Consider the following 17,797-nt stretch of genomic DNA (forward strand, 5'->3'; position numbering starts at 1 on the left):
TGCGTCAACATTGAATAAACTCCAACCATTTAATGGCTATTCTGTCAATCAATCGATCAATCATTTTAGCAGATCTCTCACGATATACAGGAAGGTGTGCAAGTTCCACATTTTAACCAGTTTATTCAGAAAAGAATGTTTTATTGGTTTTAGACAGTGACTGGGTATATCATTCTTCTTGAACATTTTAAAAGCTCACAGTAATTCATGGAAACAATCCGACTTGGTACGCAATTACTACCCCCCCCCCCCCCCCCCCCAATTCCGTCCCTGTGGGTACGGGGGTTAGAGTAGGCCCGAGGTATTCCTGACTAAAAGGAGTTTCACACATTTCGACCTTTGTGTGATGGCCCCCTGTAGGGTTTGACCTCCATTCTTCAAAATTTTCCCAAAGAGCGAGCCAATTGGGGAAGGGCGCATTAAAAGATGCATCATGCATTGAGACTTTCTCGTTGTCACATTGCAGTCCTGCCCATTCTCCATCTCTTGGGCGAGGACACTTTCCTGGGTGCATTTTCCACCATGCACTATGCAATGACTATTTCTGCGTTGGCGATGACCATGGACTACTTTCCACCTGATATCCAACATGGTAGCCAGTCTGTTGTGGTGGGGCCGCCATGTACCTTGTTGGTTGTAGCCTCTGCTGATGCCTGCGACGTTAACTCCCTATGTATGCCAAGGGGTAGATGCCCATCCCCCTGGGGCATCAGGACTCCAGGCAATGGCCATCCTGCCAGGTAGCCTTTGATGCGGCTGGATGGCAGCCCGTGGGGAGGGCCCCTGGTCAGAGTGGGTCAGGGAGGATGACACGCGATGAAGCATAGTCCATCATCTCTTGCTGGTGGTGAAACACCAGCAGTCTCTAAGCGATCATCAGCTCGATCCAGTGCACAGAAGTACAAACCCAAATCGTTCCCCTCCCTGGCCACACAATGGGAGGAATGTCAGGCTAAGGATGGCAGTGGATCTTATTCGCCCCAGTACCTTGTATGTTCGAGAGCTGATGGGAAATCTTAAATGACGATGAGGCTTCAGTTTTTTGTTGAGCATTTAGAGGACAAGTTCGGGGAGTTGGAGGGCATGTCCAAAATGAGATCTGGGTCAGCTTCATCAAAACAGCATCCTCTGCCCAGTATGGGAGTTACTCGCTTGTGACAAGCTGGGGGATGTTCCTGTAACCGTCACGCCCCATAAGACCTTAAATATGGTCCAGGGTATCATATTTCACAGAGACCTTCTTTTGCAGTCAGACGATGAGTTGCGCTCCAATTTAGAGTGGTGAGGTGTACATTTCGTCCGGTGTGTCCACCGGGGTCCAAAGGACAATCAGGTTGCCACCGGTGCCTTCATCTCGGCCTTTGAGGGTGATACGTTGCCCGAGAGGGTGAAGGTGATGTGACGTAAAACCCTATATCCTTCTCCTGATGCGGTGCTTTTAAGTGCTGGAAGTTGGCCGTATATCTTCCCACTGTACTTCCAGCGTCACACGCCGAGATTATGGACGCCCATCACATCCCAATACTCCATGTACCCCGTCTCCCATCTGTGTCAACTGCGGAGAGCACCATTCGTCTTGCTCGCCTCACTGCTTGATTCTCCAGAAGGAAAGGAAAATCATGGAGTACAAGACGCTGGACAAACTGACCTACACTGAGTTGAACGCCTGCATCCTCTGCATATGAGATCGTCTTACGCCATTGCTACAACAGTTCTGGCACCATCAGCTCTGCCGTCTCAGGTCACCTCTCAGAGCCGGAAGACTACACCTGCCCCCTTGATGGCGGGGACCATTTCCCTCCCTGTTGCTCCTGCACCACCTACTTTGGGATCAACACCCCCCACCCTCTCCTAACCATGGGGGCGTCAGTCCACACTTCTAAGCTGGAGCAGCATAAGTCTTCTTTGGCTTCTCTCGCTAGGAACGGGTCCATTGGGAACCTTCCCATGTTTCTTCTAGTGGGAAAGACAATCACCGCCAGTGGCTGAAGAGCCCAAAAGCAGCTGGTCGTAGGGCTTCACACTCATCCTCAGTCCCAGAGACTGAGCCAGTGAAGTCCTCCCAGCCAGGGAAACTCACGGAGCCTTGTCCAAAAAAGAAATCAAAAAGAAAACCGCTAAGACCAAGGAAATTGCGGTGGCACCCACACCACCACTACCTACAAGCTCTGCGGCTGAGAATGGGGTGCAGATTTTGGTGTCTGCTGAGAACCTAGATCTCGCCAGGCCCTCAGGCACAATGGATATAGACTGCTCAGGCAATAAATCGGTGGCTGCAGGTGACTGTGAGGTGTAAACTGCCTCATTGAATGTTCCATGCCTTCCCAGTCTCACGATGTTATCCTCCAGTAAAATTGCGGCGGTTTTTTCCACCGCCTGGCTGAGCTACGGCAACTGTTGAGCTTTGCACCTGCTATCCGCATTGCCCTCCAGCAAACCTGGTTCCCAGCAATGCGGACCCCTGCCCTCCGTGGCTACAAGGGATATTACAGGAACCGTAGCGACTATAATAAAAGTGTCATGTGGAGTTTGTGTTTATGTCCTAAACTCTGTCTGTAGTGAACATGTGCCCCTTCAAACCCCTCTTGAAGCTGTGGCTGTCAGAATAAGGACGCTGCAGGAAATAACTGTCTGCAATGTATATCTTCCTCCAGATGGTGCCGTACCCCTGAATGTATTAGCTCACTGATTGATCAACTCCCTAAACCTTTCCTACTTACGGGAGATTTTAATGCCCATAACCCTTTGTGGGGTGGTACCTTGCTAACCGGCTGAGGCAGAAATGTCGAAACTTTACTGTCGCAATTCTACCTCTGCCTCTTAAATACTGGGGCTGCCACACATTTCAGTGTGGCTCATGGTAGTTACTCGGCCACTGATTTATCAATTTTCACACCAGGACTTCTCCCATCTATCCACTGGAGAGCACATGACGACCTGTGTGGTAGTGATCACTTCCCCATCTTCCTGTCACTGTCCCAAGGTCAGGCACACGGACGCCTGTCCAGATAGGCTTTGAACAAGGCGGACTGGGGAACTTTCACCTCTGCTGTCACTGCTGAATCTCCCCCACATGGTAACATCGCTTTGATGGTTGAGCAGGTGACTAGCACAATTGTTTCTGCGGCAGAAAACATAATCCCTTGCTCTTTAGGGTGCCTGAGGCGTAAGGCAGTCCCTTGGTAGTCACCGGAAGTCGGTGAAGCAATTAAGGAGCGTCGGCGAGCATTACAGCAGCGTAAGGAGCACCCTCCCCTGTAGCACCTCACAGCCTTTAAATGGCTCCGTGCCCGTGTTCACTACCTTATCAAACAACGGAAGGAGGAGTGTTGGGAGAGGTACATCTCCACCACTGGGTGCCACACGTCACCTTCCCAAGTCTGGGCAAAGATCAAATGTCTTTTCGGGTACCAGACTCCAACAGCTGTCCCCGGTGTTACCATAAATGGCCAGTTATGTACTGATGCAAATGCGATTGCCGAGCACTTTGAGAACTTTGCTCGAGCCTCTGCATCGGAGAATTACCCCCCAACCTTTCGCACACTCAAATGGCGGCTGGAAGGGAACGTCCTCACATTGACTATACGCTGCAGTGAATCCTATAACGCCGCATTTACAGAGTGGAAGCTCCTTAGTGTCCTTGCACATTGCCCCGACGCAGCTCCTGGGCCTGATCGCATCCACAGCCAGATGATTAAACATCTCTCATCTGACTGCAAGCGACATCGTCTCATCTTCAACCGGATCTGGTGCGATGGCGTCTTTCCATTGCAGTAGCAGGAGAACACCATCATTCCGGTGCTGCTCAAACCCAGTAAAAACCTGCTTGATGTGGATAGCTATCGGCCCATCAGCCTCACCAACATTATTTGTAAGCTGCTGGGACGTATAGTATGTCGGCAGTTGGATTGGGTCCTGGAGTCACGTGGCTTAGTGGCTCCATGACAGGGTGGCTTCCGCCAGGGTCGCTCTACTACTGATAATCTTGTATCCATCAAGTCTGCTATCCAAATAGCCTTTTCCAGGTTGCAACACTTGATTGCTGTCTTTTTTTACTTATGTAAAGCATACGACACGACTTGGTGACATCATATTCTTGCCACATTGTATGAGTGGGGTCTCTGAGGACCACTCCCGATTTTTATCCAAAACTTCCTGTCGCTCCGTACTTTCGTGTCCAAGTTGATGACTCCCATACTTCTATCTATATCCAGGAGAATGGAGTCCTGCAGGGCTCTGTATTGAGTGTGTCTCTATTTTTAGTGGCCATTAACGGTCTAGCAGCAGCTGTTGGGCCCTCTGTCTCACCTTCTCTGTATGCAGACAACTTCTGCATTTCGTACTGTCGCTCCAGTGCTGTGGCGCCTCCAGGGAGCCATCCACGAGGCGCAGTCATGGGAGTCATCGACTTGGACACGAAAGTACGGAGCGACAGGAAGTTTTGGATAAAAATCGGGAGTGGTCCTCAGAGACCCCACTCATACAATGTGGCAAGAATATGATGTCACCAAGTCGTGTCGTATGCTTTGCATAAGTTAAAAAAGACAGCAATCAAGTGTTGCCACCTGGAAAAGGCTATTTGGATGGCAGACTTGATGGATACAAGATTATCAGTAATAGAGCGACCCTGGCGGAAGCCACCCTGTCATGGAGCCACTAAACCACGTGACTCCAGGACCCAATCCAACTGCCGACATACTATACGTCCCAGCAGCTTACAAATAATGTTGGTGAGGCTGATGGGCCGATAGCTATCCACATCAAGCAGGTTTTTACTGGGTTTGAGCAGCACCGGAATGATGGTGTTCTCCTGCCACTGCAATGGAAAGACGCCATCGCACCAGATCCGGCTGAAGATGAGACGATGTCGCTTGCAGTCAGATGGGAGATGTTTAATCATCTGGCTGTGGATGCGATCAGGCCCAGGAGCTGTGTCGGGGCAATGTGCAAGGACACTAAGGAGCTCCCACTCTGTAAATGCGGCGTTATAGTGGAGACATATCAATTCCTGGACCGGTTTTCGATGCTCGATTGACTTGGCTCCCTCATCTTCGTCAGCTTAAGCAGAAGTGCTATCAGCACGTCAATGCCCTCCACTGCCTGGGCAACACCAGTTGGGATGCAGATCGCTGTACACTGCTACAGCGCCTTCAGTATTGCATTTACTCGACCCTGTGCACCACTGTGGGGTTCGATTAGCGACTGGAGCTTTTAGGACTAGTCTGGTGACCAGCGTACTGGTGGAGGCTGGTTTCCCTCCACTGCAGACCAGACGTGTGCAACTGCTCGCCAGTTACGCAGCGGACATTCATAGTTCCCTTGAGCATCCAAATTACCATTTCCTTTTCCCGCCCACGGCAGTCCATCTCCTGCGTCTACAGCTCAAAATGGGGGCTAACGATTGTGGTTTGCGTGCAGTTCCTTCTCTCCGAACTGGAGTCCTTCCCTATACCACCTCTACTTGCAGTCCGTTCACGTACATCTCCATGGTGTACGCCTCGGCCGCAGCTTCATCTGGACCTTTTGCATTGGCCTAAGGACTCCGTTAACCCTGCCGCTGTAACTTCCTCTCAATTCTTGACCTTTTCTGGGGCTCTGAAGTGGTTAACACTTATAAAGGCACATTTGCATGCCGAGCGTGAGTTTCCGCGGAAACGCGAAATACTAATTAAATAAATGATCAGTGACAAATAAATAAAGCCTATGGCACACAACTGCAGCGCTGTGTCGCTGATAAAACAAAAGCACAATTACGTTACTCTTATGTTTGATTAAGAAAGGGAGAGGTCTGGTTGAAGTGGTGCGAGAAGCACGTATTTTATTTTATTGTCTGGCACACCGCCAAATTTCATGTTATAGAAGAATACTGCGAGTTGCAACCACACTAGGCACTCGATTCTGTAAAGAATTTATATTTATAAAAGTAAGTAGGATTATGAACTGTAGGCTTATTCATTGAATATATCTGATTTAACTAACTGTGTAACTTTTTTATGTTTAGTAGACAATCACCTCTGTACGACGTATTGGCATGGCTGGCAAATTATTGTAATATTGAGATTTAGATTATGAGTCCGCACCTACCGCAGCAGTCTTTGGAAACGATTTAATTACGAAGTCCGATTATTTCAGTTTTATTTCACGGTCAACTACGAGTAACATTGCCTTTACGAAAAAGCCATTGTCAAGCGTCTGATACCGATTAATTAAACGTCCACGTTCCAGATAAGCAAAATATTAATTACAATTGCAATCACAATCACCATCATACAGATAGAATAATTAACATATTTAAAATAACAATATATTTTTTTTATTTATTTTATTTATTTTATACACTGACGGCTCAATGGCTGATGGTCACGTAGGCTTTGCACATGTTCATGGAGGACGTATTGAGCAGCACTCCTTGCCAGTTGGCTGCAGTGCTTTCACTACAGAGCTGGTGGCCATATCTCGTGCTCTTGAGTACATCCGCTCATGCCCTGGCGAGTCATTTTTCGTGTGTTCTGACTCACTGAGCAGCTTACAAGCTGTCAACCAGTGCTACTTTCGCCACCCTCTGGTAGTGTCCATTCAGGAGTCCATCTATGCCCGGTAACAGTCCTGCTGTTCCGTGGTGTGTGTGTGGACCCCAGGGCATGCCAGAATCATCAGAAATGAACTTGCCGACAGGCTGGCCAAACAGGTGATGCAGAAACTGCTTCTGGAGATAGGCATCTCCGAAGCTGACCTGTGTTCTATCTTACACCGCAGGGTTTTCCGGCTTTGGGAGACGGAATGGCATAACAGCATGCACAACAAACTGTGTGTCGTTAAGGAGACTGTGTATGTGTGGAAGTCTTCCATGCAGGCCTCTCGCAGGGAATCAGTTGTCCTCTGCCGGCTCTGCGTTGGCGATACATGGCTAACGCATGGTTACCTACTCCATTACGAGGACCCATCTCAGTGTCGCTGTGGCTCCCAAATGACAGTCGTCCACCTCTTGCTCGACTGCCCCCTTTTAGCCGCTGTGCGGCAGACTTTTAACTTCCAAGCACCCTGCCTTTGGTGGTGGGCGACAACACCTCCACAGCACCTTTAGTTTTACGTTTTATCTGTGGGAGTGGGTTTTATACTTCTGTGTAGTTTTTAGTGCATGTCCTTTGTCCCTATGTCTTGTCCATCCTAGTGCTTTTAGGGTGGAGGTTTTAATGTGCTGCAGAGTGGCTGGCTTGCCCTTTTTATTCTCGTGGTTGGCCAACCACTGTAATCTGCTTTCGTGTTTTACTCTCTTCTGTTTCTAGTGTCTCTGTTGTTTTCTTGTTCTCTTTTGTTCCTTTTAGTGTTTGTTGCCTTCCCTTCATTCTTATGGCTTTTCCTTTCTTTCCGTTTTGTGTTATATGTTTTGTCCATTTTATTCTCACACTTGTGACATTGTTTTATTAGGAACTAGGGACTGATGACCTCGTAGTTTGCTCCCTTCTCCTGCCTTTAAACCAACCAACTATGATTGCTAGTGGCTTGCCACTAGATGAAGACGTGTGACTCTCACAAAATTGCCACAATCACGATATTTGTAAACAGTTCTTGCTTTCATTTTACAACTTGTCCTTGTTGCTGATAATGCGTTAAGCAGTCTGATAAAGTACAAGTGGCAGGTGGCATTGTGGCATGGTTATTTCTTTGCAGGTCTTCAGAAACTAGAATCATAGTTTTTGTACTGCTAAATGTTTAAGACAAAGCTTTTTGGTGCCAAGAAATTATAAGCTCGCCATGTTTTTGGCAAGAAACAGAAGTTGCTAGAGATTTCGGATAAGTGGTATCATTGATCATCAAAGTGAAAATGGAATTGGAATTTTCAGTTTCCTGTGTCAGAATATCACCATCTACTTAGTGTGTGAAGAATGGAACACTGTAAACTTATTACCCATTGTTATTGACTCTTGGAAAAGTGGTCAGTAGCATTTAAGTGTGCAGTTTTTCAATAGTTGGGGCAGCGTGGTACATTGGTACGGGGAGACAGGATGAGGGGGAAAATGTCACACTCTATAGAATTAGTCAGTGTAAAGATGTTATAGTAGAGCATCAATTATGTGAGTGTTGATTAGCTGAACTGTTATTTGCTCTATGATAATGATGGAAGCTGACGAAATGAATTAAAATTTGTGCTGTTGCTTGGGCTTGAAACTGAGTCTTCTTGCTTTTTAGGCAGGTATGTTAGTCGTGACACCACCACAGCTAACATAGCTGCATGGACTACCTTAGTCACAAAGTTATTCAAGTCTTCAGCTTACTTTCCCCTTCTTAGATTGTCACTAGTTTAATTAATTTCTTCAGTTTCCATCATTGTTGTAGATAAATATGACTCTGTTGTGTGGAACAAAATGTAATTATGCTGTTTGCCGATTCGTGCTGCCCTCCCTCTGCTACGGTATTGCCGATGCCCCCATAAGCACAATTGACGAGCTGTGGACAATAGTAAACATTCACACTCTACTATGATCACTTGTGTCACCTTTGCTGTTAATGATACTTTTCTTTATAGTACCTTGATAAAGTAATAGGTGTTTTTTCTAATTGCAGAGCTATGCTTTTTGGTGGACTTCGAGAATCACAGCAATCAGAAATTGAGCTTAAGGGAACCTCATTAAGTGCTTTTAAGAGCCTCCTCAAGTACATCTACACTGGTCATATGTCCCTGGCAAACCAAAAGGTATGATAAAACTTTTGTAGCATTTGTTTGTGCTTTGCTTTTTACCATGAAGTTTGTGAATCTTTCCTTCTAGTCTTTCCTCATTCCTTACCCTGGTCCTGGCATGCGCATACACACATGCCCCCCCCCCCCCCCCATCCCAAACCTCCCACTACCCACTCCCTAACCTTAGATATTTTCATAAAACTTTTTACTGTATGTTCTACTTAAATTATCCGTAGAGTATTCTGCAGAAAGTGGTACGCCTTTATCTTGTTCTTTAAGTTACAGACTGTCTCTGTAATTATGCATTTGATGAGCTATTAATTATAGAAAACTGTTAATTTAATAACTGCCTCCAACTCATGCATACAGTTGTATGCCATCACTGCTGAGTAATTTTGTTTGTGCACTTGAAGGGAGCATACAATTTGATCTATAGGAGAACCTTGTTCAATCTCTTAGAGGATTTTCAGGTCTCATGACAGAACTTAAAAGTGGAAGATGTGAATGGTGGAACTATGAGTGAGATGTGTGTGTGCATTTTGAATGGACTGCAGAGTATTTGCAAGGCAGTATGCGAAGGTCATTCCGTAAATCGTGGCAACTATGGTATGTCGTGAATGTACGGTCTCACCATAATCGCAGTACTTTCGAAAGCACGCAGCCAACTTTACTGAAATCATCTGACAGATTGCAACCTCGTGTGAGTCTGGCTCAGTACCGGCACCTGAAACATTCAATAGGAGGTTGGCCGTGCTACAACATGTATCCTCTTTCACCCAGCCTACTCACCAGACCTCAGTCCATGAAAACCTCGACCTCATTCCACAACTGATGAAACTGTTGTGTGGGAGATGATTTGGAAGCAGGTCAGATATCCTCACGGCATTTTGGCGACAGGTGGCACACACAGATGGCGATGCCAGTGGCATTCGGTGCCTTCCCCATTGTTCACAACACTGTGTGTATGCTCTGGCACACTATTTGGAAGTGCAGTAGTTGATTTTGATTAATTTTTATTCATTTTGTACTTGTGCACAATAAATTTGCACAGAGTTCCAACTATTGTGCGGTGTGTGTTGGAGGGTACTTTGTGTACTGCTGTCAGTTCTCCATTTTCTGTTAGTCACAAATGGTTCATGGGAAGAAAGATCGCTGGTAAGCCTCTGTGGGGCCTTATCTCTCCCTATTTTATCTTCATGATCTTTTCATGAGATATGCGTAGGAGGAAGCAATATGCCTGTTGACTCTTCTAGGAAAGTATGATCTCAGAACTTTTACTGTAAACCATACCTTTATGCAGAGTGCCTCTCTTGCAGCATCTACCACTCGCTTTTGTGGTTATTAAATGAACCTGGAAAACTGGTACAGATTCCATACTGACGAGCATTATTCAAGTATTGGTCCCACAAAAGATTGTGAGCTACTTCCTTTCTTGGCGGGCTGTATTTCCTGAGGATTTTTCCAGCGAATCTGTCTGGCATCTGCCTTCCCTGCGATTAGTTTTATCCGATCGTTCTACTTTTCATTGCTCCGTATGCATACTCTTAGATGGATCGTAGAAGTAACTGCTTCCAATGATCATTCTGCAATTGTGTAATTGTACAATGGTTGGTCTCCATCTGGGTATACACAATACATCACATTTATTTGCGTTAAGTGTCAGTTGCCACTTCCTGCACAAACCACTGGTCGTCTACAGGTCTTTCTGCATTTTGCTACAATTTTCTAGCATTGCAACTTCTCTGTATATAAAAGCATCATCCACAGAAAGCTTCACAGGGATTCCAGTGTTGTCCACCATGTAATTTATATATATTGTGAAGAGTCATGGGCCTATACCACTCCTTTGTGATACGCCCAAAGTTAAGTTTATATCTGAAGACTTCTCTCCATTGAGAATAATTTGATGATCTTTGTGCTAGAAACTCTTCCATCAATCACACAGCTGGTCTGGTATTCCATACTCCAGTATTTTGTCCATTATGCGGCAGTGGAGAAGTCACCAGTGTAATCAGATATTTGAAAATCAGAGAGTCCTACAGCTTCTTTTATATTTTTCACTTATGTCTTAAAGTGAACATTTTTTCATGTTTAAATGCATGGGTTGTGAAAACTGTTAATGTACACATAAGAAATAAAAAGAAACTTGCAACTAACACACTTTATCGTGCAAATGCCATTAGTCAGTTAGGAAATGGTTAGGAATTGAAACTAGCAACACATTTGATGGCATCTGATTTTATCTTTAATGGATAAGAGGTTATGGTTATAAAAATAAGTGTTTTTTACACTGTAAATAAGTGATTGAGACAATAGTTTAACATTGGTTTTGTGAAAGCCTTATTTAATGTAATCACAAAGTTCTTACTAAGTGATGACACTTGTTACCATATTCTGGTGCACTCCAGCAAGATATTTACATACTTTGCATGCCTTTACTGTGGTGGATAGAATTTACAGCATTACTGGCAAGCATCAAGGACTCATCAAAGTACAATATAGACACACAGAAACAGGGATTTGAGCATGAAGTCTCAACCATTCTGTAGATTCTCTTTTATTATAAGCACAAGAATAAGAAAATTGTGTGGTGATCAGAACGACTCCTCCAGGCTCATCTTACTGAGCCTAATGGAAGTTCAGAAGAGATGTATTTGGTAGAAGCAACACCTCTAAACTTCAGCTGTAGCACTGTAACTAGTATTTCTTGGCTCATCCTTAAGGCACCTAAGATAGTGTCCAATCACTTGTGGATGGCACATAGTGTCCAATCACTCGTGGATGGCACAGGAACTGAATTTGGGGGAGCAAAGCAAAAGTAGAAATGTTGAAGTTGGTTTCCAGATGTTGCTTTACTTCGCAAGATACATCTGTAGTGCCTTAGGTTACTGCTTGGACCACTGCATAGATGAGTGTTACAGGTATTATTACCAATGGCATTGTGAAACAGTTAAAATTTTTTAAAATAATCAATACTCTAGGACCCAGTAGAATCCCTCTCAGATGCTATACAGAATTTGCAGCTAAGTAAGCTGCTGTGTTAATCATTATATTTATAGGGTGGTTAGATAAGTCTGATAAATTTCCATCAGAGAGAACAACGGTTTTATTGTGCCGTCATGATTGGTAAGCTTGTTTATTCCAGGGATCACATAAAGTATTTCACTATGTAAAGTGTACAGTTTATTGTTGACAGCTGTCTGAATTGGTTAGTGCCAACTGCAGCTCAAAATGGGGAAACAGTTTGCTGCAGTTATTAAACATTTTCATCTTAAGGGTTGGACTGCCACACAGATGGAAAGAGAATTGGATGAAATTGATGTAGACTTTGCACCATCATTGAAGACCATTTACTTTTGGAGTAATGAATTTAAATGTGATCAGACAAGCACGATCCGGCTGTCCAATTGAAAGTCACCACGAAGTCGTGGACAAAATGTTGTGGTAATGTAAGACCACCGAATTATTGAGATAGCTGAGATCAATTGATCGATTGCATAATATCCTATGCAGAGAATTGGCTGTGAAGAAGCTGTGTGTACGAGGCAGTTGCTGTAATCGTTCACAGTAGACAAAAAGCACAAATGTCACAACATTTCATTACAAATGTCTGGCGATGTTTAACTGCAATCTGCAAGACTTTTTTTGCCAATTTGTGACTCGTGATGAAACCTGGATCCATCATTAAATGCCAGTCAAAACAATAGAGGAAGTCTGATGAAAGTGCACTGAAGACAGCAAGAACTGTTTTGTCAGCTGATAAGGTGATGGCCACTGCTTTTTGGGATTCCCAAGGAATAATTCTCATAGACTACTTGGAAAAAAGGCAGAAATATAACTTGACCCTATTACATTTCTTTGTTGGATTGTTTGATACTTGGGTTGACTGAAAAAAAGATCAAGGTTGGCACGCAAAAAAGTTCTTTCACCAGGATAATGCACCATCCCACACATCAGTGATAACGGTGGGGAAAGTACGTCAATTTGGCTTTGAATTGGTTCCTCGTCCATCCTATTCACTAGACATAGCCCCAAGTGACTTCTTCCTGAAACTGTTGTTTGCTGGGAAGAAAGTTTCGTCAAATGATGAAGTGGCAGTAAGTTAACAAGTATTTTGCTGGGTTTGACAGAACCTATTTTTCTGATGGGGTGAAATAGTTGGAAAATCCCTGGACCAAGTGTATATCCCTCAAAGAAGACTGTGGAGAAGTAAGGTGAGTTGTTTACAAAACAAACATTTTTTTCCTTGCTTTTTTAACGAGACTTATCAAACAAGCCTCATAGTAGATAGATCCCTTAATAACTGTGCTCAGAGTTTGGGAAATGCTCGAGTCTCTCCGGTCTACTAGAAGAGCGGCAGAAGTGGTCACAAAACTGCTGTCCAATCTTATCAGTGTCCATCTGTTGTAGGGTCCTAGACTATATTCTATGTTCAAACGTAATGAACTATTCACAATAGACTGACCTGCTCCAAGCCAACCAGCACGGATTCTGAAAATGTCAACCGTGTGGAACTCGACTTGGACTTTTCTCATATACGTTCCTGAAAGCCATGGAGTCAGGCAATCAGATGAATGCAGTATTTCTTGACCACGTTGTTTTTTAACAAAAGTATGCTTATATGGAGTATCAAATAAAATTTATGATGTGGTGGAGGATTTCCTGGTAGGCAGCATGCAGCATGTTATCTTGGATGTAGAGACAGCAACATAAGCAGAAGTAACTTCAGGCATTCCTCAATAAAGTGTGTTGGGACACTTGCAGGTCGTGTTGTGTATTAATGACATGACAGTAAATAGTAATAGTAGTCTCACAGTTTTTGCATGTAGTATTATTATATATAATGAAGTATTGACAGAAGAAAGTTGCAGAAATATTCAGGTGGATCTTGATTAGATTTAAAAGTGGTGCAATGATTCACAACTTGCTTTAAATATGTAGAAATGTGAAATTATGCACTTCACAAGAAGAAATTGTTTTCTGTGACTACAATATTCTCTACTGGAATCAATCAACTAGTAGAAATAATGGGTGTAACTACTTGCAGGGATATAAAATGCAATGGTACATAGGCTCAGTCAAAGATTCATTGGTGGAGAACTGGAGAAATGCAATCATCCTGTAGAGGACATGGCTCATAAATAACTTGTCCATCCGAATTTACAATATTGCTCAAGTGTTTGGGACCCATACCAAGTATGACTGATAAGGGATATTGAACATATGCATAGTAGGGCAACTTTGCAGTTTTGCTTATGAAACAGGAAGGCGTGTTAGAGTAGCTGACATTATTTCACGTACAATAGCTTCTTACTGACCATCGCTCATTGCAACAAAACTACTGATACTTGAAGGCAATTGTGGATAACAGCTAGTTTCTTTTTATACTTATGATACGGGAAGCTCGAAACACAGTTTCAGTTGCCCAAAGCAGTTTGATGCAACCCCAAAAATTACCAAGAAAATTGAATCTGATTTCAGGCCATCTTTATCTTGCTAAAACCAGAACGATTTTTTTAAAGGCCACACGGCTCTGTGGTAGAATGCTTGCTGCCGTGTGGGCTATCCAGGTTTGATTTCCGGCCGATGATGTTCCACAAAACAGTAGTTTTTATTAATGAGAAACATCGTATAGTAAATGACATTACATGCAGACATATAAAGACATCTTTTAAAGCTCAAAATAATTAGTTATAAAATTTTGAAGAGCACCAATAATAAAATCCTGAGTATACTCTTGCACTGGACTTAGACTAAAATCCAAAAACCCAGTCATTTTTTAGTTTTGGTGGAGCCACGAAGTTTAACTACGTATTTCACAACAGTTTTCTGTGAACATAAATCTCGGAGTAGCTGGGCAGAGCACAGTGGGTGCATTCATGTCCTACTACTGTTGAGCACTTTTCAGTCAGCTGATGAACTGTTATCACTTCGTCTCTAAGGAAGTAACATCACATTCTTCTTCACTTTCTGAGCCACTGAATTCAGTGTGAAACTCGGAGCATTACAGCCATCGTTTTCTTTGAAAGCGTTGCCAAGCAACAATAGAGAGAGTCTGAAAGTTTCTGTTTTGTTGTTGACTATCCAAAGCTGCACACAGTAAAGGCAATATCTAGTGCCAACTACCTCAGCAGCCAGGCTACATATGTGGCACTGGTTCCTCTTTAGTGGACAGACACTTTACTATTGGCATGAAATAGATGTAAGTGCGGTTTTGTTTTTTTTGAAGGTCTGTTCCTAGGTTGCCCGAGTATACTTGGGATTTTAAGTTTCTGTCAAATATTAAGTGACTTAACTTCGGGTTTTATGTTGAGGGGTTAAACAAAGTTGCATGTTTTACGAACATTTTCATAAAGTGTAAAATGCGTAGAGATGAGAAAGAAAAAGAAAGAAAGAAAAGAATTGGTAGCTCTCAGGATAAGGAATATATGTTTATAGTCTCGTTTCTGTCCTTACTTTTTTCTGTTCCTGTTGAATACCTTTCACTGTGTTCTTCAGTCCAGAGACTGGTTTGATGCAGCTTTCCATGCTACACGATCCTGCACAAATTTCTTTGTCTCCAAGTACCTACTGCAACCTACATCCTTCTGAATCTGCTTAGTGTATTCGTCTCTTGGCTTCCCTCTACGTTTTTTACCCTACACGCTGCCCTCCAGTACTAAATAGGTGATCCCTTGATGCCTCAGAACATGTGCTGCCAACCTATCCTGTCGTCTAGTCAAGTTATGCCACAAATTCCTTTTCTCCCCAATTCTATTCAGTACCTACTCATCTAAACTTCAGCATTCTTCTGTAGCACGGCATTTTGAAAGCTTTTATTCTCTTCTTGTCTAAACTAGTTATCGTCCAGGTTTCTCTTCCATACATGGCTACACTCTATATGAATACTTTCAGAAAAGACTTCCTGACACTTAAATCTATACTTGATGTTAACAAATTTCTTGTCTTCAGACACGCTTTCCTTGCCATTGCCAGTCTACATTTTATATCTTCTCTACATTGACCATCATCAGTTATTTTGCCCCCCAAATAGCAAAACTCATCTACTATTTTAAGGGTCTCATTTCGTAATCTAATTCTTCGAGCATCACCTGATATAATTCGACTGCATTCCATTATCCTCATTTCGCTTTTGTTGATGTTCATCTTATATCCTTTCAAGATACTGTCCATTCTGTTAAACTGCTCTTCCAGGTCCTTTGCTGTCTCCCACAGAATTAAAATATGGGCAACATCAAAGTTTTTATTTCTTTTCTTCTTTTAATTGCTACTCCAAATTTTTCTTTTGTTTCCTTTACTCCTTGCTCAGTATACAGATTGAATGACAGTGATGATAGGCTACAACCCTGTCTCACTCCCTTCCCAACCGTTGCTTCCCTAATGCCCCTCAACTCTTAGAACTGCCATCTGGTTTCTGTACAAATTGTAAATAGTCTTTCGCTCCCTGCATTTGACCTGCCACCTTCAGAATTTGAAAGAGAATATTCCAGTCAACATTCTCAGAAGCCTTGTCGAAGTCTACAAACGCTAGAAACGTACATTTGTCTTTCTTTGAGGGGAGTACGTACGTCCTATACCTACAGTGTTAAATTTGCGATATTGATGATCCATTATCTCAGAACCTTTGAGAGATAGAGATCTGAAATTTTAGGAAGTATAGTTTCACTCCTTTTCTGATTACTGAACCGGGATCAGAATATGCAGACAAATAAACAGTTATGATTTTTCAAAAATTGTGTTCAATTTTTTAAAAAAGTCCATTGTTCCTTCTCTAAGTAAAAACCATTACAAGGAGAGATGTTTTGGTGGTTCAGCAGGTGCAGTATATTAAGAGGTGACGTAGTGTAAAATAAGACATATGTATCTGTAATAGTTCCTATGATAATGGATCAAATATTTTAAAAAATGTCATTTCTGGGAAATCAAGTTTAAACATTGCGTTTGATATTAACTCACATATGGAGTAATGCCAGCTCCTAGGCCCATAATCAGCATTATCTGGATCGTGCACCCTGCAAATCTAGAAGCTTCCTTCTTTTCCTGCCTCTTGCTTCTTAGTCATTTCCTCTACTGCATGCTGTGCTTTCACGATCCTGAGTCAATCCATTCGCTGGAAGTCTTGCAGTGTGTTGGGTCCTGGAGTGATACCAAGTCACTCTAGTACCCTTATTGCCATCCTTAAATGTTGTCACAGCATCAAAAACTCCCAAGCATAGAGTTTCCATGCATACAAAGACATTTTTTGGTATGCGGGTCCAAATGACATTATCGAAAGACTCATTCGGGTTTTCTGTTTGACCACGGAAACATTTGGAAAGATCAGGATGAGCTAACGTTCTATATATTGGCTTAATTACCTCTATCATTGCAGATGTTATGCTGTTTTTGTGCCTAAATTTTTCCTCTATACCTGCTGCCTGAGCTTTGCGGGTAGAGGCCATATATAGGTGTATCATCAGTGGATGATTTGTGGAAGAATGTAGCCCACACTGCTCTTTTCATTCTTTGTAGATCATGTGTGTTGTTCCTTATTGCCATTCCATAATATTGCTGGAATTCATCAATGTTTTTGTCTGTAACTCTTCCTTTCCCATTTAGAGTCCTTACATCTGATAACTTCTTTTTTCCTTTTGTCTGCTTCAATTCTTGAAGACGTGTTCCCATTTGTATTTGAACATGGCCCACACATTCAATCTTCAAAATATCTTTTTCGCCATAAGGTTGGTTTACCATGACTGATTTTAAGGCCTTTGAATCACAATCCCCCTAGTACTTAGTATAGCACACACCTCTTTCCTGCTGTGCTGTGAGCGTTTGAACATAGAAACAACTGCAGCAGCCTCCATACCCCCGCTAGTTCCCTTGTAATTCCAAGCACAATTTGTTTTGTGTCTTTCACTTCTTTCATTGTCTACTGATTTACACTGATGGCAGTATTTTGTTAGCTCTTTGATGTCTAAAATTTTACCTGTGTCTATACTAGTGACAGTTGCAACCGGGGGGGCTGAATGCCTATGTCATTTAGATATAAAATTTACTAAATATATGCTAATTAAAACATATATAACTGTAATTTTTATGAAAAATGCACGTCTTATTTCTAATTCCACATCGTGC

General features: G+C 43.0%; 1 protein-coding gene across 1 annotated transcript in view; it reads left to right on the forward strand.

The window, feature by feature from the left end:
• LOC124550881 (BTB/POZ domain-containing protein 9) overlaps nucleotides 1–17,797 on the forward strand; it is a 132,197-nt gene that overhangs the window by 37,261 nt on the left and 77,139 nt on the right. Inside the window, exon 3 of the mRNA XM_047125640.1 lies at nucleotides 8,566–8,695. Within this exon, the coding sequence (XP_046981596.1) occupies nucleotides 8,566–8,695 (130 nt within the window). The remainder of the gene's footprint in view (nucleotides 1–8,565; nucleotides 8,696–17,797) is intronic.

Source organism: Schistocerca americana, chromosome 9, assembly GCF_021461395.2.
Source record: "Schistocerca americana isolate TAMUIC-IGC-003095 chromosome 9, iqSchAmer2.1, whole genome shotgun sequence".
Classification (NCBI taxonomy): Eukaryota; Metazoa; Arthropoda; class Insecta; order Orthoptera; family Acrididae; genus Schistocerca; species Schistocerca americana.